At 41.8% G+C, this 23,070-nt stretch overlaps 3 protein-coding genes across 5 annotated transcripts; 1 reads left to right on the top strand and 2 right to left on the bottom strand.

Moving 5' to 3' along the window:
- Window positions 1-1,083: 1,083 nt before the first annotated feature.
- LOC144700633 (ATP binding microtubule motor family protein) lies at window positions 1,084-6,010 on the bottom strand. The gene is made up of 12 exons (XM_078572078.1): window positions 5,822-6,010; window positions 5,534-5,725; window positions 4,855-5,040; window positions 4,450-4,557; window positions 4,207-4,284; window positions 4,035-4,116; window positions 3,805-3,964; window positions 3,423-3,725; window positions 3,031-3,249; window positions 2,050-2,422; window positions 1,890-1,955; window positions 1,084-1,399 (listed from the first exon to the last, which is right to left on the bottom strand). The coding sequence occupies exons 1-12, from the start codon at window positions 5,957-5,959 to the stop codon at window positions 1,220-1,222; spliced, it is 2,085 nt and encodes a 694-aa protein (XP_078428204.1). The 5' UTR covers window positions 5,960-6,010; the 3' UTR covers window positions 1,084-1,219.
- Window positions 6,011-7,780: 1,770 nt separating this feature from the next.
- Window positions 7,781-14,229, top strand: LOC144700634 (smr (Small MutS Related) domain-containing protein). Of its 3 annotated transcripts, none has more exons than XR_013580808.1 (12): window positions 7,781-8,475; window positions 8,761-8,786; window positions 9,710-9,847; window positions 11,063-11,145; window positions 11,460-11,680; window positions 11,771-11,847; window positions 11,921-11,977; window positions 12,069-12,136; window positions 12,212-12,318; window positions 12,391-12,461; window positions 12,551-13,174; window positions 13,985-14,229. XR_013580808.1 is itself a non-coding variant. In XM_078572081.1 (12 exons), exons 2-12 carry the CDS (start codon window positions 8,385-8,387, stop codon window positions 12,677-12,679), a joined length of 1,068 nt encoding a protein of 355 aa, XP_078428207.1. In that variant the 5' UTR covers window positions 7,998-8,138; window positions 8,329-8,384; the 3' UTR covers window positions 12,680-14,229. The 3 variants fall into 3 exon arrangements, 2 of the variants coding, with proteins under 2 accessions (XP_078428206.1, XP_078428207.1); XM_078572081.1 differs by having other exon boundaries at window positions 7,998-8,138; window positions 8,329-8,475; window positions 12,551-14,229; XM_078572080.1 differs by having other exon boundaries at window positions 12,551-14,229.
- On the bottom strand, window positions 12,142-19,902 carry GH9B15 (glycosyl hydrolase 9B15). Its single transcript, XM_078572082.1, is given in 8 exon segments — window positions 12,142-13,046; window positions 13,998-14,155; window positions 14,295-14,403; window positions 16,146-16,298; window positions 16,386-16,463; window positions 17,583-17,783; window positions 18,678-18,885; window positions 19,444-19,902. Coding segments are annotated over 8 exon segments (1,479 nt in total). The 5' UTR covers window positions 19,701-19,902; the 3' UTR covers window positions 12,142-12,731.
- Between the last annotated feature and the right edge of the window lie 3,168 nt (window positions 19,903-23,070).

Raw genomic sequence — 23,070 nt, forward strand, 5'->3', positions numbered from 1 at the left:
ACTTATTTAATCCAAATTCTGGTTTATAAAATATACTTACAAATACTTGATCATCTTATTATGATGTCATTATACTTCACTAATGATTGCATATGTTCTTAGACTTCATTATCAGTATCACATCAGCATAATGATCAATATATTTTGTATTAAAAAATGCTAAATGAAACGTGGAGTGTGCCATTGTCTTTGAGGCCATCATATGTTGATGTCCCTTACCCTCAACAGTCATCATTCCTAATATTGGAAGAGAGAGAGGATGAAATCCTTTATATTTCACACTTTATTTCATCGCATCATTTTCCATCATCTTGTGTTGGTGACTTGTTTATGTTTTGAAATGTCATTTTTTATTCAGGCACTAATTCTGTCTAGCCCTCAGACGTAAACATGAAAGTGCAAAAACATATGACTTACCAAAATGTCATTTTGTCCGTAGTATGTTCTGCATCATCTGTCCAGAAACATATCTGGACTGTTATGTCTTTTCACTAGTCGATCCCATCTAAGGGTGTCTTCTTTATTAGGCTGGATGCAAGTTGGAGGGAGAGGAAAATTTTTTCACAACTATCCTATGTAAACTTTCATAGTTTGCTTTCCCACATCATATGCTATCTTTTAATCCCGTTTACTGTGAGAAACATGATGACAATGTGAGTATCAGATAATAATCTGTAGAGGCAAAGCCTGTCCTAATTGAGATTATGATAAAATATTGGACTAGACTAGGGACGATTATCTCCTTTCCCATTAAGATGGCTAGTCCTAGGTCATGATGGCACTGATTCTCTTTGGGATATCATTTCTCTAGAGACTGCGGCCCTTCATCTCATATCGACTCAAGGCCCGCCCTTAGTTGCAATGAAATGTTCTTCACTTTGCATTCTTGAAGTGATGGACACAAGTATGTGGTTTATGATATCTGCATTCATATTTCATTATTTGCAAGTCAACACAAGCCCCCCTTCAGATTCTCTGGTTTGAGATTAACAAAAATAAATTTATTATCCATAATCATGTATTCATTTGGGTGAGAAGAAGGGGGGATACTTATTTTACAATTAAAACATTAAGGCCATGATCAGAGGAGAAAGGAAAATTAAAGAAATAAGCCTCTAATCAAAAGGAAAATCTCTGTCAAATTACCCTGATTAAAAATAAGAGAGCCCAAGAGGGGGGGGGGGGCGCAATGATTGCCAGTGTAGATTACATCATCAAATCAAGGGGCGTGAGAGGAGGTGAGGACATCGTGCTCGGTGAGGCGACGCTGGAAGTTGGCCAAGCACGTCTGCAAATTCAAGATCCCGGCGGCCTTCCGCGATAGAATTGAGTTTAACTGTGATATGTAACTGTCCAGCTGGTTCCCTGGCTGATCCGCTTCCACCAACAGCTTCATTTCCTTTAGTAATAATAAATAAAATTAGATTTTCTAGACTAATTAGTTAGATAGATTGGCAGACTGATGAATAGCTACGTAGAGAGATATATAAATAGATAGATGAAGACAGCGGGATAGATGGATATATCGTTGCAAAGATATAATGATCAATCTATAGATCAACAAATGAAAAATTAAAGAGACAGGTAGACTGACAAACAGATGGTAAATGGATAGAAGATTGAGGGAGAGATGAATAAAGTAGATGTAGGCATACATATGATTAGACAGACAGATAGGTGGATATGTTTATATTGTTAAACCTCCAAGAGTGATAGATAGATTGATAAATATAAATTTAGAGAGATAGTTGCACAGACAGATAGTCAGTGGATAAGATAGGGATGTCAAAGAGCAGAGCAACAGACAAAGACAAATAGAGAAAGATTGAGAGATGCATGCGTAGACAAATAAATATATAAACATATAGACTAATCAAAGATAAGCTGACCTCTCGGACCATGTCAATGGTCTCCTCCACTTGACGCCGATGGGCAGTGACCAGATCTTCCTCTTCCTGCAAATTCACCGGAGATCATCTTCCAGAATATGAAAAAAGGATATAACATTTGGAGATAAAAATGCTGTTTTTGATTTTCAGAGAAACTCACCTTCAGCAAAGCATTGAGGTCATCATCTGAGCTCTGCCCACTACGATCTAAGAAAGCCATTTGATCCATCTTCTTCCTCTGACCTCTATCCTCCATGTTTGAAAGCACAGGGCCAGAATTTTTCTCGGGTTTTACCTCTCTTGTGGATGCGGGATAATCGTAATCGTTATTGACCTTAGAGTTGACAGTTGACGGGACTTGATCCGCAGAGGAGAATAACTCCTCCCTCTGAATCAGCTCTCCTTGGGCCTGCCTGGGCCATACAAAGTCAACGCTACCCGTGGCAGCTGAGGAGATCACAGTTGACTCTCTCAGGCTGGCTGCTGCAGGAGTGTCCTTTCTTGGGTTATTCCCCTTTGACAAGCTCTTGACCCTGAGACCACAGAAAAAACAGTGAGGTGGGTAGGAAAGAGTGACCAATGACACAAGAACAGCGATCTGATCGGATCAGATTGGATTGCCGTTTATCAAAAAGTCAGCCAAGAAGTTGATCCAGTGGAGTGATTGGATGGATCCAGCCAGTTGTCTAGATCTTGATCCAGCTCAAGCTTTTTTTTTTTTTGAAGAAATGATCCGGCTCAAGCGTAGATCCAATCCAGCCAGTTGTTTGGTCCTTAATTGTCAATCAGACCAAAATATTTGATCTGATTGATCCAATAGCTGAGTACAATGACCGTTATAGTATATGCCACATGTCAATGTATCACCCTGCCAGGTGTCAAGGACACATAGAAAGAGACACTGTCTTTCTCCCTAATTCATGAACATTTTACTTCACAGTACGGCCCACTGATCAGATGATCTGAACCGATTATCTGATCAGACAGACTTTATCAACCATCTCAATTGATCAAGATTGACTAATATTGATCTTTCATATTGATCAATTGATCGGTCGATTGGATTGGCAATTTGATTGGTCAGATCAGTTTGCTCTCTCTAGGTACGAGTATGAGAGATGATGAAGTGGGTTTGTGCCACCTGTCAGCATATCGCAGGGTATTCAAGGTGTGCTCGCAGGATCCTGCATTGGGGGAGATGCAGGAGATCATGACCGTTCGTGAGTCCCCGATGAAGGAATCTCGCAGAACCTCGGTCAGCTTGCTCCCCCTGAAGGGAATGTGGGTTTGGTCGTTGTCCAGCGCCCTGATGCACTCCTTCAGCGCCAGCAAGCTCTTGTTTATCTCAGCCCCCTCTATCCTGAAGTCAACCATCAAGCCCATCAGTAATAAAAAGGTCAACACTTGCATTTTGTTTTCCTGCTCTTGAGGTAACAATCATCAACTAGCATTTCAAGCGAACCATAAAAAAATTGATCTTTTTTAAACCAGCAATGTTTAAATTATTAAAAACTCAAAAGAATTTAGACAAACCTCGTCTGCTTGTCATTGTCGGTAGTGTCGGCACCGCGCTCACTACCGGCAAGGTCAATAAAGGAGAGCTTGCCGACAAGTCTTGCGGGTTTTGACTCAGCACCGTTGACCGATTTCTTGATGGCGAGTTGGAGGATGGCATGGGAGCGGGAGGATTCCTCGTTGGCGCCAGTTGTGCCAGTACTTCTTGTTGCATTTCCCTTTTCTATGAGCTCCCTGATGATGTCCACATCAGCAACACGGTACTCCAGCAAGCCAACAATGCAGACTTGTTGCTTCCCGTCTTCTCTCATGCACAGCTTTCTGCATGGAACACACAAATTAGATCAAAAGGTTGAAGCTGGAGATAGATGAAAACCAAATTGGTTATCAATTCTCGGACCTCCGATCATTGAGCAGATCAAAGAGTTTGCCACCGTAGATCTCAAAGAAACTGACGAAGAGCTGGAAGCCTTGGTTGTGGTACTTGTTGTGCATCAGCCTGAGAATGTCATATGATGCTCTGAGAGGCAGAGGTTGCATAGTGAAGGTCTTTCCACTGCCTGGAAATAAAACACGAAGAAAACTATAGTCATTTTTAAAATTATTACAATCTTTTATTTAATTTCTTACCGGTCTGGCCGTAGGCAAAACAAGTGGCCTTTGTGCGATGAAATATTATGGGAACAATAGGCTCCACCGTCTCACGATAGACCTGAATACCATGAAAAAGTACAAACAGAATGTTCAAACTAAGCACCCGTCAGAGAAACGACCTCATAAAATTATTTATCTCGGTACCCACTTGATCATTGGAAACATCCTCATCCAGAACTGCATCAAAGACAAACTCATGTTTTTCCACATACTCGGTTAAGTCAACCTGCAATGTACAATTGTCAGCGAAAAATGAAGTAAATGCGTTATGAGAACATTCAATCAAGACTAGGACCCGTACTCTTTCATAAATATTACTTTTAGCTGCAAACAGATTCTGCAGCGCAGAAAATTCTCGAATCAAAATTATTTGGGTAAGAGAAAAAATAACCTTGAGTTTGGTCTCATGAACAACTAGTGAATTTGAATTTGATTCTATCGATATAATGTCCTCCTCTTTCTTGGATAATTCCTTTTTATTCAGCGGTCTTTTCCGGACCTGAAACCCACAAATCGTTGGGATAAAATACAGTCATCGAAAATAATCCGTGAATGAATCCAGTTACTTAAAGAACCCATCAGATAATCTGTGCGTGCCTGACTCGTAAATTTCCCATTTCAAGTACGAAATCAAAGAAAATTTGATTGAATACAGTTACTTCAACAATCTATCAGATAATCTGTGAGTGCCTGACTCGTAATTTTCCCTTTTCAAGTACGAAATCAAAGAAAATTTGATTGAGTCCGACGCCAAACAACAGAACGATGTGCGTCCTTAAAGCAAATGAAAACATACCACAACTTTTATCTTCGCGACAGAACTCTTTTCTACGGTCGGGAACTTTGGAATATTACTTTCTGGCATTATACGGCTTTTGTTCGTAGATTTGTTGCCATACATACTTGGGTCAAAATCATCAAAGCCTCTGCCATGGGCATAACCGAACGAAGCTGCACTTTCACTTATCCCGGGAAGTGATTTCTGCATGAAAAATTGTAAATCGATTAACCTCTGGAGATTCTTTTGATACACGTAAATAGAGAGAAAAAATCGAAACAGTACTGAATAAGTATTAGGTTCGGGTCAAGCTAAAACTCACGAGGGTTCTCAAAGAATCAGGATGTCGGAATAATCCGAAAAGACTGTTCATTTTTTGCTAATTTTGAAGATTAATAATAGGTATTCCGAGATAAAATTTATTTGTGAGTTAGTTGATCATATTGCACTCAGAGGCAGCTCATACAAAAAAATTTCACCTGAAAAAACAAAACAATCACCACGATGCTTGGTAAGTGGTTATGAGTTGGAATTCTAATCAGACTGCAAAGTTCTAGCCACATTTAAATCTTTAACAACCATTCCATTATGGACACCGGAATAATTTACTGGTGATTTAGTTCCTTGAATTGCACACCAAGACACCAACTCATATAAAAGCACTTTCCTCAATAAAAAAAAATTATCACGGAACTACCTCCGGGAGAAGCTCCGTATCAATAGAATGGATGTCCAGTAATCCGGGACTGAGATCATTACACGACGCACGCTCGACATTTTTCCGCCTTCCAGGATTGCGCAACCAGTTATGTGGTGTAGCAGGCTCAGCGGAGAAGAAATCACTGCTAGAAGTCCCTTGCGTAGGCCTCGACAACCTTCCACCGTCCGCCTACATGTAAATCAAAGCCAACCTGAACAAGAAATCTAGGAAAAACTCGAAAAATCCAGATTCATCATAACAATCATGTATACAAAAAAAAACTACCTGATGAAGCCACATTCCGTTAGAACTAGCAACCGGATCAAGAACAAAGCTATCTACGGACTGTCGCTGAGATTGAAGACTAGATCCAGACGAGGATGAACGATTCGATTGCCTCCTTCCCAAGATCGCCGCGTTCATCTCTCCTCTCTTCCTCAGTCTCAAACTCTGCGACAGGCAAAACTAGTTTAATTCATTCCATCTGAACTTAAATAAAATACTCCGCAATATTCCAAAGTTTTTGAAAAATGTTTAGCCGGTGTGTGGGGCCGCCGCCACACGAGCGCCACGAATCCCGCACGTGCATACGGGTCCCACCCGTTCAAATTTCAAGCTGGCGGTAAATCGGTAGACCTGGTACACATCGCGATGCACGGAAGTCTACGACCAGGGTGGCGTCACACGTAGGGCTTTGCCCCGTGGGATTGTCGCGTATGGGAACCATGCAAAGCGACACGTAGGAGGACGGTGGTTACTTGAGGCGGGGTAAATCGGACGGTCGGTATGCGGTCATCGTTGAACGATCGAAGGGGATTAGCGGTGAGATTAAAGAGGGGCGGCACCGACCGATCTTGTCCGTCCGTTGCCCTCCGCTTTTATTATCGGCAGCCGTTTGTAGGGACGGATGACGGTTGAAAGATGACGCGAAGGGACATTTTCTGTTTTTGTTTCATACGTCATCCGTCATCGTCACGGTATCGTCATCCATGTACTGCTGTCTTTTGTTTCTGATGAATTACAGAAATGATGGAAATGAATCCCTCCAGCTGTAAAGTTCTCCAACAGTCATCCGTCATCGTCGCCATTCCATCGTTAGTCGTCACTTTGTGAAGAGGAAACTCTCTTTTCCTGTCATTCTTCGTCGTCTCTGTATCCAACAATGTTCCGTCTTCGGTCGTCTTTCTACCATTTCTCGCGTGTTCAGTCCACTCAGACGGATTACGGATGGCTAATGATGAAGAACGCAGAATGCAGTCATTCGTCCATGACGTGGGCGATGATGGAAGACTGATGGCTAATGATGGAAATTTCTTTAAACAGTTACTTGCCCACCGGTGTGGACGATACCAGATGACGAATTAGGATGGATGATCATCACAGACGGATGACGGAGGATGGATGACTGATTGGGACGGAAGATGAAAAAAAGATGGGTGACGGATTGTGACGGATGAAGAAAAAGACGGATGACGGATTTGAGATGGATGATGGATTAAAATGGATGATCAATTGGGACAGGATGATGAATAAGAACGGATGACGGAGTAGGATAGATGACGGATTATAACGGATGACTGATTGGGACGGGTTGTTGCATAAGCACAGATGATAGAGTGGGACGGATGATGGATTATAACGGATGATGGAGTAAGATGTTTATAGGACGAATTGGGACGGATGATGGATTATAACGGATGATGGAATGAGATGTTTATAGGACGGATTGGGACGGATAACAGATCGGATGACGGAGTAAGATGTTAATAGGATGGATTAGGATGGATGGCGGACTCGGACGGGTGACGGAGTAAGATGTTTATAGGACGGATTGGGACGGATGGCGGACTCGGATGGATGACGGAGTAAGATGTTTAGTGGACGAAGAGGGACAGATGATGGATTAGGACGGATGACGGAATAAGAGGTTAATAGAACGGATTGGGACGGATGACTGAGCAAGAGATTCATTGGACGGATTCGGCAGGATGACGAAAGACGGATGACGGATTAGGAGAGTCATCGTATACGAAAAGTCAGCGCCGGTTAAGACTTAGGACTCATTCAACGTATTTAATAATGTTGTGACCATAAGCATAAGTTGATAATTACAATAACTGCCGTTTTCAGGGGGCCGCGAGGATCAAACAACCAATGAGAGTTTTACACGTGGCCAGTTCTAACCCGATTGGTCGAGAATCCACGTCATACGATTGAGGAGTATAAATACGGCTTCCGGATTACAAGCTAGGAGGTAGTTGCAGAAATCGCGATTGTTCATCTTCTCGGCCTTCTCCGGCGGGAAGATTAATCGTTCAAATTGTTGATCGAGGAGCAATCGAAGAAGCTTGATTTTCGTCTTGATTGTTGTCGCCAGGAGAAGGATCTCGGAAATTTTCATAGTTTTGTCATGGATTCCGCTGCCGCGAAGAAGAGGAAGAAGCAGAAGCGAGGGACTTCTGCTGGCCCTCTTTCTCGCACCGACGCCATGGCGAAGCCTCAGCGTTCGAAGGAACGACAGGAGGAAGCGCGGGAATCGAATGAGAAGGAGACGATTTTAAATTCGTTGATCGAGGCTTTCTCTTCGTATTCATTGGATAAGGTGAAGTTGGCTTACCAGGAAGCCGACGGCGATGCTGCCCGGACTGCTGAGATGCTCCTAGCCTCATCTTCTGATTCGACGATGCGTGAATCTTCTAGAGGACGGTCTTCGATGAAGCAGAAGAAAGTCGTGGCTTGCACGGGATTGGTCTCTAATGTGATTAATAAGGAGGATAGTGGATGTTTTTCAGGGGGACGGAGGGAGAGGATTAGTGAATTTGCTAGGCCAAAGGACACTCAGAATCCGATGTATTCTGATGCGGAGGCGGAGGAGTTTTTATGCTCTATGTTGGGAGGGTCCTGTGACCTAGATCCCGCTGTGGTCAAGGATGTGTTCGGTTAGTCACCTAGATATCGATTTGCTTGCGGAATTATCAGAGATTCTTCGTTGGATTTCAGCTTTTTTTTTGAAAGAACGAAAGTTTTTTTTTTTGAAGTCTTTGGCCTATTTGAACGTTTCAAAATACATTTTAGAATTTTGAAGTTCGGAATTAGTAAGATAAGCTTTCTGCCGCTTATGAACCCAATCGTTTCATCGCATATCTCGTTGAAATATTACAGCGGCTTTGATTGATTTTTCTTCTTCTTTGACTTGAGGAATGATAAGAAATTTGATCCTGCAGGGCATTCTGGTTATGACGTGGAAAAGGTATGGCAAAACCAAGAAAATTTTCGTGTCCAGTATGTTTTTTCTGCCTTAAAGTCTCATTCAAATGTAGTAAACATAGCTCTCGGGATTATTTTTGATTCATGGGCAATTTTTCCCTTTTGGATTAAAAGGAAACTGGAAAATCATTTCTCCAAGATCATGGAGAATCTTGAGACTCTAGTAATTGGGGAAACTGTAAATTTACCGTTGTCGTAAACCCATGAGTTTATCTTTGTTCAATATGATCAAACGGCATGATATACTTGTGTAATACATAGAAGGCATAAGAAATTGGGGATGGCAATCGATCCTGATCATACTTTTGATTATTTGAGCGACCCTGACCTTAATCTGATCAGTCCAAACTGATTGATTAGAATATCTGAATGATTATCGGCCCATTAATCTGATTGGGTAAGAGGGCCAACCAATGGTAGATCGTCTGACATCTTAGAATAAGAGGACTGGACCAATCGGTCCAGTCAGACTCTGCTACATGGCTGACCCAAATCATGATCTGATAGTCTGTCAATCCAATCAATCAACTCATGATTTTGATCAATCAAATCAAGATTGTCAAGCAACGACACCAATGGCAATTGAGGTTTCCTGTCAGAGGAGAGATTTCTTGTAGTTTCTCTGATTGTGCGTCATCTCAGCATCATATTATGGTAGACATCTAAGAGCCCTCTGCTGATCTAGTTTGAGAACGATTATCCATGCAATAGGCTGGAAACCCAAAAAATATTTTTAATGCAATTATGGTTATTCTTGCGCTGGTATTGCATGTGAATGGGCGCCTGTGACTTTTACGAGTTTAATTGTACGACTTTATTGGTTATGATATACTTTGTCATTTTGTTCTACGGTTTCTATACGAAGGGAAATGATTTCCCTCTGGCTAAGCTTTTTTCGACTTGCAGGCGTTGGATGCGTTACTGGATTTGTGTGATTCAACAAGCAACAGATCCACCAAAAAGATGTATGGTGACCATGAAGAAAGAGCACAAACTGAGCGATCCATTCATGATACGCTTAATGGGGGCAATAACAATTACAAGGTACTTGCCAACTGGTTCTATTGAATGGGTTACTGTAGAGTTTCAATCTGATTTTTCTCTCCCAACTTGTAAGGGAATCCCAGCACGAATTCTTATTTTGTTTTTTGATTTGTTTCTTTATGTTGAGAAGTGACGTCCACTTCAGATGAGCTGCTGAAATAGTAGCTCTTTTTTGCAATCAGCAGGAAGACCTCTAGGGAAAGCTGCATGAAATTTCATTACCAAATAAATATGCATGTTTTGGTACGATCCCCAAGTCTACTTAATAGTAATTCTATCACTTCTGCCCATTTGGGGTATTTGGTTCTGTTATGCTTTGGGTAGTCTTCCCTTAAAATATATGTCGCCCTCCCCTTTTGAGGGCAGCCAAAAAGAAAGACTTTAAGTTTAAGTTAAGGTATTTCCCCAGAGTGATATCTCTATCTCTCTCCCGCTCCCTCAAGGTATCTGGATAATTCGTTCTCCTGATAGTAACACTGGGGGTATGATAAGATCATGTCTGGATCTACCGCATAGAATGTACAAGCCAATAGAATTCACTTTCTCTTTCATGAGGTGGCGAATGATAAAAGGTCTCATTCTCCCTCAAATGGGGGTGTCCAGTCTCAACAACGAAAATGCAGAATAGTGGAATTAGATGAAAATATTAGAATGAGAAATAGAGGGGAGGACCTAATCGGCTTCTTGCTCTTTTCTGGATTGGGGCAGATCTCCTGAAGTCCAGCCACCTCAGCAATAATTCAAATCTCAGTAAATACCATTTTACCAGGAATTTCCTCCTTTATATAAGATTTGATTGCGGCGGTTCAAAGTCGTTTGACCTCGCATGTGTCCAACTGGGTCCCTTCTAAGTTCCCTGCACCTTTGGGATTGCTTGTTCTGGTAGGACCTAAGGTTGTTCCGATCAGGATACGATCAGTTTTCTTTTCAGAAACATATAAGCTTCTCTATATTGGTTCAAGTGGATGAGTTCTCAGTAACTTCTTAACGATTATCATTTTGTTCTAAGACACTGAGCTTAGCTATCAAGCTGTATTTTGAAGGTATGTGCATGAATTTCACTGCTTAAGGCTAATCGGACACCATTTTGTATAGAAAATTTGTCTTTCTTTACAAAGAAAATTCGCTCAAAACCATTTGTCCTTAATCTTGAATTCTCTTTTCTATTTTTTTGCTGAGATCTTCAAATAATTAAGGAATACATTTTTGTTGCAGCCATTGCGTGGACATTTAGTTACTCAATCGTACCCGTCGGGTATGAAAGCTGCGCATGAACCCTCTATGGGCCACGATGACCGGTGATTGCTCATATTTTCCTTTAACTGATGATAATACATGTGTCACATTATAAATATTTCATGTTGCAATGATACCTAAACTGTCTATCTTGTCTTTTCTATATTACACATCAATCATCAAGTTAGTATGGATTTGTGAGACGTGCTGAATGTGAACAAACTTGGCACTTATCAAGTTGAACTTGCGAGACGTGTCAGGAAATTTTCTATTCAGGATAAATCCTGCGAGTTCAGATTCCGTTTCAAATGATTTTTGTCTCTTGTTAGTCTTCAGATTTGGTCTTTATAAAATTATCGGGTCTCTTGATTTGTAGGGACAATGCAAGAAGTCACGAATCTTCCGAAATGCAGTTTTTGATGGAGTATAGCAGAGGAAAATTGAATCTTCAACAAGATGTACTTGAATCGTTATTTAACGTCCCCATTATGTCCAAGCAAGAATCTGGCTCCATGAACTGGAAAAAAGCTCTGAAGAATGTCGAGTACTTTGCTCAGGGTTTTGAGTATAACCCAACGTCTAGCAGTATCAAAAGAGGTACTCGACATTCTAAAAATAATTTCAGCAGTTGGAGGTGGTATTACTTTTCGTAAACCCCTAACAAAAACGTTGTATTTTGTGTTCCAGATGAAGCAGAAGGCTACAAAGGCTTTAGATCTGCTGCGGACCAGCATCGGGAGGCAATGAAATCCTTCTATCAGCAGGTATATCTCTAATTTATCATGTACAAACCTATCAAAATATTACTCACTCAGATTCCTTAATGCTTTTCTACAGGCTGCAGTGGCCTATGCCAAAGGTGACCGAGCTCATGCCAGTTACCTTTCGGAAAAGGTAACAGTCTTCCTGGTTCACTTTCAGATCCAAACTTGTATATTTATCATAGAATGCCATTTTCTGATACAAATTGATATTCCTTCGCCAGGGAAATGGATTCAGAAAGCTTGCTCAAACTGCTGACGAGAAGGCTAGCCAGGCAATCTTTGAAGCCAGGTGCGCACTAATCAATCGCTAGCCATGTCATATGCAATTAAATAATTACTTCAATTCAACTTCTGGTGTCTGCAGAAACAAGGACATAAGGAATGCAGTGACAATCGATCTACACGGGCAGCATGTTAAGCAAGCGATGAAGCTCGTGAAGGTCCACCTTTTGCTGTTGGCCTATGTTCCTTGTAAGTTTCAACCAAACCTTCTCCATAAATTCCTCATCATCGTAGACCAACTATGTGCTTCTACCTCTCCAGCAATTAAGTTCCTTAGAGTCATCACTGGCTACGGCACGCACAGCATTGGCAAGGGAAGATTGAAGCAATCGGTACGAGAACGAACTTCATGCTATCAGAATGTTCATCTATGGATTCTAGATAGAATTTCTGTCAAACAAAATGGTTCATTTTTTCTTAGGTTACTGGACTGCTGAGGAAAGAAGATATCCCTTGGAGCGAAGAAAATCCAGGTACGCTGGTGATTGAAATCGACAGATCGAAGAAGTACAGTTTCATGGATGTAGACAGTGACGACGGAACTGACTAGACTTGTATTATTGGAGGAGCAAACACTAACATTAGAATTGGAGGATGGTTGGTCATATGAAGGGGGCAACGGCACCGACGAAGGCGGCATTGATGTAGGTGGCAGGCTCAAGGTGGGCATGGTCTGATCTTTGGTCGTTAAAGCGGTCGTTGGAGTCAGGGCCACCAACGATGGCACCGGAGTGGGTGTTGGAGTTTGGCCCAGCAGAGTTGAACCAGGACTGGCCGTTCTGGCAACTGATCTTTCCGGGGATCGTCTTGATAGAGGGGATGGATGAGCCGCGGTGATGGACCCGTGTCGGGTACTTGGAGCCATACCCCATCATGTATGACATCCCCTCAGGGTTCTTCCCCAGGATGTAGTCCACCTGCTCAAATCGCGAAGAAGATGAAGATGAAGATGGTAATGACAGATGGCTGAAAAGATCAGATGGAGTAATGGAAATAGGAATTCATGGATGTAAGTGAAGCTATTGAAGAGGAATCCATGGCTAAGGTGAGTATAGTTCCGGATCGTCCCGGACATGGATGAAGGACGTCCGATGGAGTAATGACAGATGTTAGCTTGGGGACGAAGGACGGGACGATTTTTTGTCCACCGAAAGAAAAACCGTCCCGTCCAATAATCTCGGGACGAATTTTGGTCCCGTCCAGTCCTCCCGGGACAAATTTTCGTCCCGAAATTTGTCCCGGACGAAAAAACACATTTTATATATTTAATATATTATAATATATTATAAATTGTCCTAGCGAGGCCACGTGGCAACATCTCAACCGTCGGATGCGAGTCCCGCGGTTTTCCGTCCAGATTCGTCTGTCCATTGTCCGGAGACCTCCGGACGGATGCTTTTTTCATCCCACGGGACGAAAACCATCCCGTCCGGTGGTCCCCGGGACGAAGTTTCATCCCAAAATTCGTCCTTACCCTCGGACGGGATGATATTTTAGTCCCGGGACAAAAAAATCATCCCGTCCGCGTCCCTGCACTGTAAAGGTGAGGGATGCAGTTGGGAGATGATCTCAATGAAGAAAAAGATGACTATGATGATGATGATGATGATGGTGATGGTGATGGTGATGATAATGATGATGACGATAACAACAGTATACTGAAGAAATATGATTTAGAACTCAGAAGAGGGATTTGTGCCATGTTGAGGATGGTGACAATGGGTGTGATGACGACGACAATGATGGCAGAAACATGAGAAAGTGAAGATGAATTCATGCCTGATGAAGGGAATGATGAGAGTGAAAAAGACGAGGACTACGTAAGACTCTTGATGTTGGAAGTGAAAAATTGCAGCAGAAATTCATGCCTGAGATTTGGCAAAGTTGGCGATCTGCGAGGCTGAGATCGTCGTCGAGCCACAGCGGACGCCATCAGCGGCGGCAGTGCGGGAGTGGAGGGACAGGAGGAAGGCGGCTCCGGCGGCATACTGGATATTGGCACTGTCTCGCGTGAAAAGAAGCCCCCCTGTGAACCCCCCCAAGTGAAGCAAGTAAACACTTCCGGAAATGCTAATAAAAATATTTGTGATTGTTTGTTTAGTTTAGGCATAATTTAGGTATTCCAATGCAAATTCCGACAGTGGCAGTTAAGTTAGTTAGCATGCCTGGGGTGGTGCTAATCTGGCGGGTGTTGCTGGAGGGCATGAGTGAGCACACGAACGCGTCTGTATGCATCTTGTACTTGACAAGGCCCGACTTTCCTGCCATGTACTCCTGTATGATAATTGGGAAGAGGTTGAAACCATCAATATCAGAGAGAGAGAAAGCAAGTTCATCGACAAGACACAGTTTATGATGGAAGATAGAGTGCAAGAGATATTGAGGTATAGTTGAGAGAGATAGAGAACCAGAGAGAGAGAGATTGTGGTAAAGAAACTGAGATAAATATGCAAAGCAAGAGAGAGTGATTTGATATTGAAGATGGGGAGCACGACAGGTTAAGAAATAGGAGAGAAATTATGAGGTGATTGAGAACGAGAGAGGGAGAGAGAGAGAGAGAGAGAGGGAGAGAGAGAGAGAGAGAGAGAGAGAGAGAGAGAGAGAGAGAGAGAGAGAGAGAGAGAGAGAGAGAGAGAGAGGTTATGATACAGAGATTGAGATTACATAAACAGATCAAGAGAGAGATAGATATGAATATTGTGAGCAATGGAGGAAACGCAGGTGGAGGGCTATATATATTGATAAAGAGAGAGAGAGATTGATAGAGATGGAGGGCTATATATACAGAGAGAGATTGAGCGATTGAGGTAGAAAGATAGACAGATCAATATATATATATATACAGAGAGAGAGAGAGAGAGAGAGAGAGAGAGAGAGAGAGAGAGAGAGAGAGAGAGAGAGAGAGAGAGAGAGAGAGAGAGAGAGAGAGAGAGAGAGAGAGAGAGAGAGAGAGAGAGAGAGAGAGAGATGGTAGATAGATGCATGGATAGATGGAGGGATGGATGGAATGGATGCATGCATGGGTGCATGCATGCATGGATGGATGGGTGATACATGGATGGGGTGAGGGTTGATGAATTATTGGATAGATGGAAGCATGGATGTATGGATGGGTGGAGGCATTGATGGATGGATGCATGGATGGGTGGATGGATTGATTGATGGATGGATAGATTGATCCATTTATAGAGAAGATAGGGAGGAAGAGAGACATAAATCTATATAGAAGACAGAGCAAGAGAGAGAGATTGATATCAAGATATAGAGCCAGATGGAAAATTGGATATAGAAGATAGGGAACAAGAGAGAAAAAGATATGGATGTAGAGATAGATTTCAAGAGAGAGAGAGAGAGAGTTGGATGTAGAAGATAGAGAGCAAGAGAGAGAAAGTCATGGATGTAGAAATAGATTTCAAGAGAGAGAGAGTTGGATGTAGAAGATATATTACAAGAAACAGAGAGTTGGATATACAAGATAGAGAGCAAGAGAGAGACATATAGAGAGAGAGAGATTGCTGTATCTAGAAGATAGAGAGCACGAGATGGAGGCTAAGCTGGATGTAGAAGATAAGGAGATTTTTGTAGAAGATTGAGAGAAAGAGAGAATGCAATAATATATATGGAGCAAGAGAGAGAGACATCGAGAAAGAAGATTCACGAAGAGAGGGAGAGAGAGAGGGAGAGGGATAGAGAGAGAAATAGGGAGGGAGGGAGAGAGAGGGAGAGGGAGAGAGAGATGCATATATGTAGGGAGAGGGATAGAGAGAGATATATAAGGAGAGGGGACAGGGAGAGGGATAGAGAGATATATATGGGGAAAGGGGACAAGGAGAGGGATAGAGAGAGATATATATGGAGAGGGGACAGGGACAGGAATAGAGCGAGATAGGGAGATAGAGAGAGAGGGAGACATAGAGACAGGGGAGAGAGAGAGAGGAGACATAGAGACAGGGGAGGGAGAGAGAGGAGACATAGAGACAGGGGAGAGAGAGAGAGAGAGAGAGAGAGAGAGAGACCTTCGCGAGCAAGATCTGAACGCCGGCGTATTTGTTGTCCCAACTAAACTCGTTGACGGGGGAGCTCCAGTCTTGGTTATTAGTGAGAAAAGCGAGAAACTTGGACTCGTTCGTCGCCTTGTACAGCCAAGTAGCAGCCCAGAGAAGCTCGTCCTTTGAGTGTTCAGTCGCTTCCTCGTAGTCAGACACCTCTTTTCTTTGCAATTTAAAGTCACATAACGCGCATGTAACACCACTTACCTGAAAACCAGAGTAGGAGCAGTAGAACGGGCAGGACTGCTGGTACGAGCTTCTGAAGTTGTTCGCGAAGTCGAAGAGCTGAAAACTAACTCGTGAGGAATAATAATAATAATAATAATAATAATAATAGTAGTAGTAGTAATAATAATAATAAGAATGATGACGCAGAAGAGGATGACGATGATGAGTAAGAATAACAATGACGATGATGATGATCCTGAAGAAGATGATGATAAGTCAGACTAATAATAATAATAATGGTTATGACGATGCAGAAGAAGATGATGATGAGTAAGAATAATAATAATAATAATGAGTAAGAATATAATAATAAGGATCATGGTGAGAAAGAAGAATAATAATAATAATGAGTAAGAATATAATAATAAGGATCATGGTGAGAAAGATTAATAATAATAATAGTAATAAGGATGAGAGTAAGAGGAAGACCAGGAAGCAGTAGAAGAAGAAGAAGAAGAAGAAGAAGACGATAACTGAAGAAGAAGAAGAAGAAGAAGAAGAAGACGATAACTGAAGAAGAAGAAGAAGACGGTAACTGAAGAAGAAGAAGAAGAAGAAGACGGTAACTGAAGAAGAAGAAGAAGAAGAAGACGGTAACTGAAGAAGAAGAAGAAGAAGAAGAAGACGGTAACTGAAGAAGAAGAAGACGATAATTGAAGAAGAAGAAGAAGAAGACGATAATTGAAGAAGAAGAAGAAGAAGAAGAAGACGGTAACTGAAGAAGAAGAAGACGATAATTGAAGAAGAAGAAGAAGAAGACGATAATTGAAGAAGAAGAAGAAGAAGACGATAATTGAAGAAGAAGAAGAAGAAGAAGAAGAAGAAGAAGAAGAAAATGCTGAAGCGTAAGAAGAAGAAGAAAAATATGGCGAACATGATTAAGTGTAAGAAGAAGAAGAAGATGATGACGATGAAGACGAAAATGAAGAATATGAAGATGATGATGAAGAAGAAGACTAATCATAATAAGAAGAAAAGAAGAAGAATCAGAATAAGAAGACAAAGACGAAGAAGAAGAAAAAGACAATGATACAAATCAAGAAGTCGAGTACGAAGAGTTGGAAGAAGAACAACAAGAAGAGGAGGAATACGCAGATGATGACGAAGAAGAATATTATAATAATAATAATAAGATGATGATGATGATGATGATGGTGAAAATGAATACGAGCTCACCGTTCGTGATTTGGCGAGGAGTTGAGCAGAATACTTGGGATCGGAAGATTTGAAAACAATGGCAGCAGAGGCGAGCGCTGCAGCGGCGTCGGCGGCGGGCTCGGAGCCAGAAGAAGTGGCGGTGATCTTGTACAGCGTTCGCGGCGTGTCCATGTCTTCTGGCCTCTCCCAGCACTGATGGTCTGCGTTCCCATCTCCCACCTACATATATATAGATTGATGTATAGTTTTATAGAGAGAGAGAACATTCCAGAGAGTGAGGAGGGTAGAGATGAAAAGAGCTTTTTAGATTGACGGATATATTTATATGTAGATAAGAGAGTGAGAGAAAGAGAGGGAATAATAGAGAAAAAGAGACGGCTGGGATAAGACGAGCAAGTTGTATAGGCAGGAGACAACTATTTTGATAGATAGAGATAAAGAGAGCGAAGCAGAGAGAGTGTGTGAAGAGATGCGACAGAGAAAGAGATATATAGAGAGAGCGATGATATCCGAGAGAGAGTAGAGATACAATGGAGATACGATATAGAGAGAATTGATGTCCGAGAGCGAAAGAGAGAGAGTAGAGATGCAATGGAGAAAGAGATATTGAAAGTTGATATCCGAGAAAGAGATAGAGAGTAGAGATGCAAGAGCGAAAGAGACAGAGAGAGAGAGAGAGACAGAGTTGATAGCCGAGAGAGAGAGAGATAGAGAGAGAGTTGATATCCGATAGAGAGTTGAGAGTTTGAGAGAGAAAGACATAAAGGGAGAGTTGATATCAGAGAGGAGTAGAGTGTCTGAGAGTGAGAGAGAGGGAAGAGATATGAGAGAGAAATTGGAGTTATGATACAGAGAGAGTAGAGATACGAGAGAGAAAGATCCACGGAGAGCTAGAGAGATTCACACCGAGTGAGAGAGAAATATCCACAGAGAAAGAGAGAGACAGATAGATAGAAAGATAGAAAGATAGATAGATAGATAGATAGATAGATAGATAGAAAGATAGATAGAAAGATAGATAGAAAGATAGATAGATAGATAGATAGATAGATAGATAGATAGATAGAGAGATAGATAGATAGAGATGGCGTGAGAGAGTAGAGAGTCTTTCACCTGAGTGTACAAGGTTGTAGGAGAGGTATGGGCACGTAAAATGAAATCCGTGCCCCAGCGGATCGCCGTTCGGAGGTTGACAAGCTCGCCGGCGGCGGAAACAAGAGACCCGTACTCCACGGCCGCCATGCCCAACAAGGCCACGCTATACGCCATCGGCCACACGAACTTCACATTGTCCCCCGCGTCGTAGTACCCGCCCACCAAACTCACCTGCGATTCCACAATTATCCATCTTTTTTAAACCAAAAAACCTTCCATGGAACGAGCAAGCGAAGAAGAAATTCAACGAAAAGTAGCGTACTTTTTACAACTCATCCTACCATTCATCACTCTCAATCCCCCCTTCAGAAATTCAATGGTAAACGATCCCCTTCCGAGAAGTCTCAAGATCCTCACTGCCCACAAGCCATGACTAAAAATTGCAGCATCTAACATGCTCTTAACAGGATGCCAGTGAATTTTTTTTCTTAAACATGATGTAGATGGAGCAGCTGAGCACCAAAATCCAGGTTTTTTTTAAAAAGATATAAGCCGTATATCTATCTATACATTTAATCACGTTATTTAAACATGCTACCATTTGTTTATTACGTTCTCTCGCTATCTCTCTCATACGGGAGATTCATCATTACATGTTCTAATGTGTTTCTTTTCGGGTTTTTTACAATAAGTCCTAAATATATGGAATGCCCGCATGGATTTATTCATTCTTGTTACCCAAATCATGTCTTGGGAGTTATCCATATTTTTCGAACCAAAAAACTTCGATCAAAAGAGAGAGCTAAGAAGAAATTGAGCGAGGCGGCCGTCGGAGAGAGCGGAGTCGCCGCGCCAGGTCGCCCGCTGGTTGGGAGGGAGCTTGCCGGAGCGCTGGCCTTCGAAGAAGAGTATGGCCTTGCCCAGAGCGTCAGCGTACTGCGTCGTCGCTCGGGCCTTTTGGGTCTTGCCTGTTGCAGGCCCCGCCCAAACTATCAAGCAAATCATCCATGCTACTGCACTCATCTTCTTCGCACATAACATCTCTCTCTCTCTCTCTCTATCTCTATCTCTATCTCTCTTTTTTTCTATCGTATCTCGACTCTGTCTCTCTCTCTCTCTCTCTTGTGTCTCGACTCTCTCCCTCTCTCTTTTTCTCTTTCGTATCTCTACTCTCTCTTTCTCTCTCGTTTCTCGTCTCTCTCTCTCACTCTCCTCTCTCTGTCTTTCTCTCTGGTTTCTCGTCTCTCTCTCTCTCTCTCTCTCTATAGTTGAAGTACAATGCTTCGGCTTGCGCCATTTATAGAGGGTTAGGAGAGGCGTACTGGGTTCATGGAGTTTGGAGAACCGGGGAGAAGATCTCTCCACGATGGTTTGCGTTCTTCTCTCTCTCTCTCTCTTACTATCGCTCTCTTTCTCTCTTTCTTTGTCTCTCTATCGCTCTCTTTCTCTCTCTTTCTTTGTCTCTCTCTCTCTCTCTCTCTCTCTTTCTGTCTCTTTCTTTGTCTCTCTCTCTCTCGCTCTCTTTCTCTCTCTTTCTTTGTCTATCTCTCTCTCTGTCTTTCTCTCTCTTTCTTTGTCTCTTTCTCTCTCTCTGTGTCGCTCTCTTTCTCTCTCGTTTCTCGTCTCTCTCTCTCTGGTTTCTCGTCTCTCTCTCTCTCTCTCTCTCTCTCTTTCTCGCTTTTCTCGTCTCTCTCTGTCGCGCTCTTTCTCTCTCGTTTCTCGTCTCTCTCTCTCGCGCTCTCTTTCTCTCTCGTTTCTCGTCTCTCTCTCTCGCGCTCTCTTTCTCTCTCGTTTCTCGTCTCTCTCTCTCGCGCTCTCTTTCTCTCTCGTTTCTCGTCTCTCTCTCTCGCGCTCTCTTTCTCTCTCGTTTCTCGTCTCTCTCTCTCGCGCTCTCTTTCTCTCTCGTTTCTCATCTCTCTCTCCCGCTCTCTTTCTCCCTCGTTTCTCATCTCTCTCTCTCGCTCTCTTTCTCTTTCTCTTTCCCTCTCTCTCTGTCTCTGTAGACTTGTTTCTCTCTCGTCGTGCTCTGATGCTTACCTCGTTAGTGCAGAAATCGTCCTCCTTTCCCACACGCTTCCGCCTCATCTTCCCCAAGTGTGCAGCATCGTTGCGCGAGAAGAGATGAAGGAACGGGACATCCCACTTCTTTTATCGCCATAATTATCTACAAGTTATTCGGACGTCTTCAGTCTGAGAATTTTTAAGCTCGTCGCTCCCACAACCTGGAAACAAAAAGACTTGACTGGGCTCTCTTTCTACACGTCGCATCAGTAGCTGACGACGTGTAGAACCTCGTCTTGCGTTTGACCCGGCCCCAATGACGAAGACGACTGATGTGGATTTTTCTGAACAAGGGGTTCAAAGGGTAGCAAAATAGATGTGGAATTATACTTCCAAACCTTGGTATCTTATTGATGTAAATCAGATGTCTCTCATGACACGGGGAAGACCCATCCTCTGATTAGAATCGATTTTTGAGAGCCCAAGAGTTGAGGGACAAGAGAGGAAGATGATATACTGAACTGGGTGTAGAGAATTATGCTAGTTCAAGAACTACAAGGGGGAAAGATGGAAAGTAGAGAGAGAGAGAGAGATAAATAGTTAAGATTTTTTAATTCCACACTAAGAATTATACATGTAGATTTGTATGTAAATTACCGTATAGTACTAAGTTATCTACGTGTTAATCCTAGCCGTTATAGCAAACTGTAATGGCTACATCAAGATAAAATTCTATGGTTGTCTCCTATCTAGATTTTATCCTGATCAGCAATCTTTGATCCTATCTATGTGCATTCCTAAATTTCATTCTAGCCGCTAATTTCATGACTAATATAAAGGGTACATTATGTTCATTGCTTACTAGGTAATCTTAAAGTTAAATCTTATTGGTCCAAATTATGCTCCTTATCGCTGACTTGGCTGATGAAGAAACTCAAGTTGCTGACTTGTTTGCTCTTGGTGCTTGTTAGTAAACTATATGTGAGTCCTCCCTATTCCCTTCTTGGGGTTTTCATTCTTTGATTGGCACATTTCAGGGCTACTGCTTGTCTTGTTGAGTGAGGTTTTATTCGCTTGTTTGCCCTAAGCCAACTAAAGTTTGGGGGGGGGGGATTTATGCCTTGGTGATGTACTTTCTTTGTTCACCCATTTTCTTCTTCTATCTCCCTCACTCTTTGGATTTTCCCTTCCCCTTAAATTGGTTTATCCTTCTTTAGTCAGTTACTCCTTTGTATTGAGAGCTCTTGTAGGATCTTCTCTCTTGTTGCATAGAATGGAATTCTACAGTACCTTTATACTAAACCATAATATTGACTTTGTCCAGATTTTCAGAATCTAGGTATTTCTTTTAACACAGTGCCACCCTTTCACATGGTGAGTAGCCACACAGCACAGCACCACACCCATGTGTGGGGGCGGTGCAGTGTGGTGCAGTGTGAACCATGCTGCAGCTCATGCATATGGGACTCAAGCTTTTACACTTGTTTGATGGTTTTATTAACTTGAGAATGTGACGTTCTCATGTTCTTTTTGTACTGTGAAAATTTTTCACACAATTGAATTGTCTTCATAAGTTAAATTATAATGGTTCCTCCAGCTGTAAATTTAGACCCATCCACATAATTACATGGATGGGATCCATTTTTTCCATTAAAGTCAACATAAACATAAATCAATTTAAATACAATCCTAAAACATTATATAACTATTATATAGATAATTAAAAATTGTAAATGTATTAATACCAAAATCTGAATCATATACATGCATCAATTTGGATACATCAATCATCATACTCATAAATAACTAACATTGTGGTATGATATCATAACAAAATTCATACCACAAAAGTGAAGTTCAACATGAGACCTTTATGTTACAGTTTTGTATAACAAAAATTTGTGGCCGCCCTTGTCTCAAAACACAATCCATCTTTCTCCATTAATCAAATTTGTTGAATCACTGTTTTTTTCATCATTTTCATTGCCATTGTTAGATTGTATCTATCTCTTCATATTCATTTTTGCTCTATATGTCTAGGCTTCACCCCTCAGTGGGTGCCCTTGTTCCCTAGACTCACATGAGCTGTCTTGGGATCTTTTAGGGTAAACTTACGAAGACAAAAGAGAGTAAAAGATACAAACGAGAGAATGCACAAAGAGAAAAAATCAATAACATTGATGCCATTATTTCAAAAATTTGAGAATTGCCCATTATAGTGATGTATATTTTGAAGGACCAATGATGGCCTTCTTTTACTAGTTAATGTGTCTATTCCCTCTATTGTTAGATGATGTATCATATATGTTAATTCAGTGTGTGTATGGCTTAGATGTGGATATGTGATGTATTTGGATTTGTTTTGATGAGTTTGTCGGCTTGAGACTAGCTCGTGAAACGGTCATTAGTT

The sequence above is a fragment of the Wolffia australiana genome, chromosome 3, assembly GCF_029677425.1.
Source record: "Wolffia australiana isolate 7733 chromosome 3, ASM2967742v1".
Classification (NCBI taxonomy): domain Eukaryota; kingdom Viridiplantae; phylum Streptophyta; class Magnoliopsida; order Alismatales; family Araceae; genus Wolffia; species Wolffia australiana.

What these genes read in the sequence shown, in the direction of transcription:
- LOC144700633 (XM_078572078.1), bottom strand. Translation starts at nt 5,959, where the DNA reads ATGAACGCGGCGATCTTGGGAAGGAGGCAATCGAATCGTTCATCCTCG. An exon ending in ACGGAATGTGGCTTCATCAG is followed by an intron (nt 5,726 to 5,821) that starts GTAGTTTTTTTT and finishes ATTTACATGTAG; the next exon opens with GCGGACGGTGGAAGGTTGTC. An exon ending in GATCTGCTCAATGATCGGAG is followed by an intron (nt 3,726 to 3,804) that starts GTCCGAGAATTG and finishes TGTTCCATGCAG; the next exon opens with AAAGCTGTGCATGAGAGAAG.
- LOC144700634 (XM_078572080.1), top strand. Translation starts at nt 7,947, where the DNA reads ATGGATTCCGCTGCCGCGAAGAAGAGGAAGAAGCAGAAGCGAGGGACT. An exon ending in GGGGCAATAACAATTACAAG is followed by an intron (nt 9,848 to 11,062) that starts GTACTTGCCAAC and finishes TTTTTGTTGCAG; the next exon opens with CCATTGCGTGGACATTTAGT. An exon ending in CAGGCAATCTTTGAAGCCAG is followed by an intron (nt 12,137 to 12,211) that starts GTGCGCACTAAT and finishes TGGTGTCTGCAG; the next exon opens with AAACAAGGACATAAGGAATG.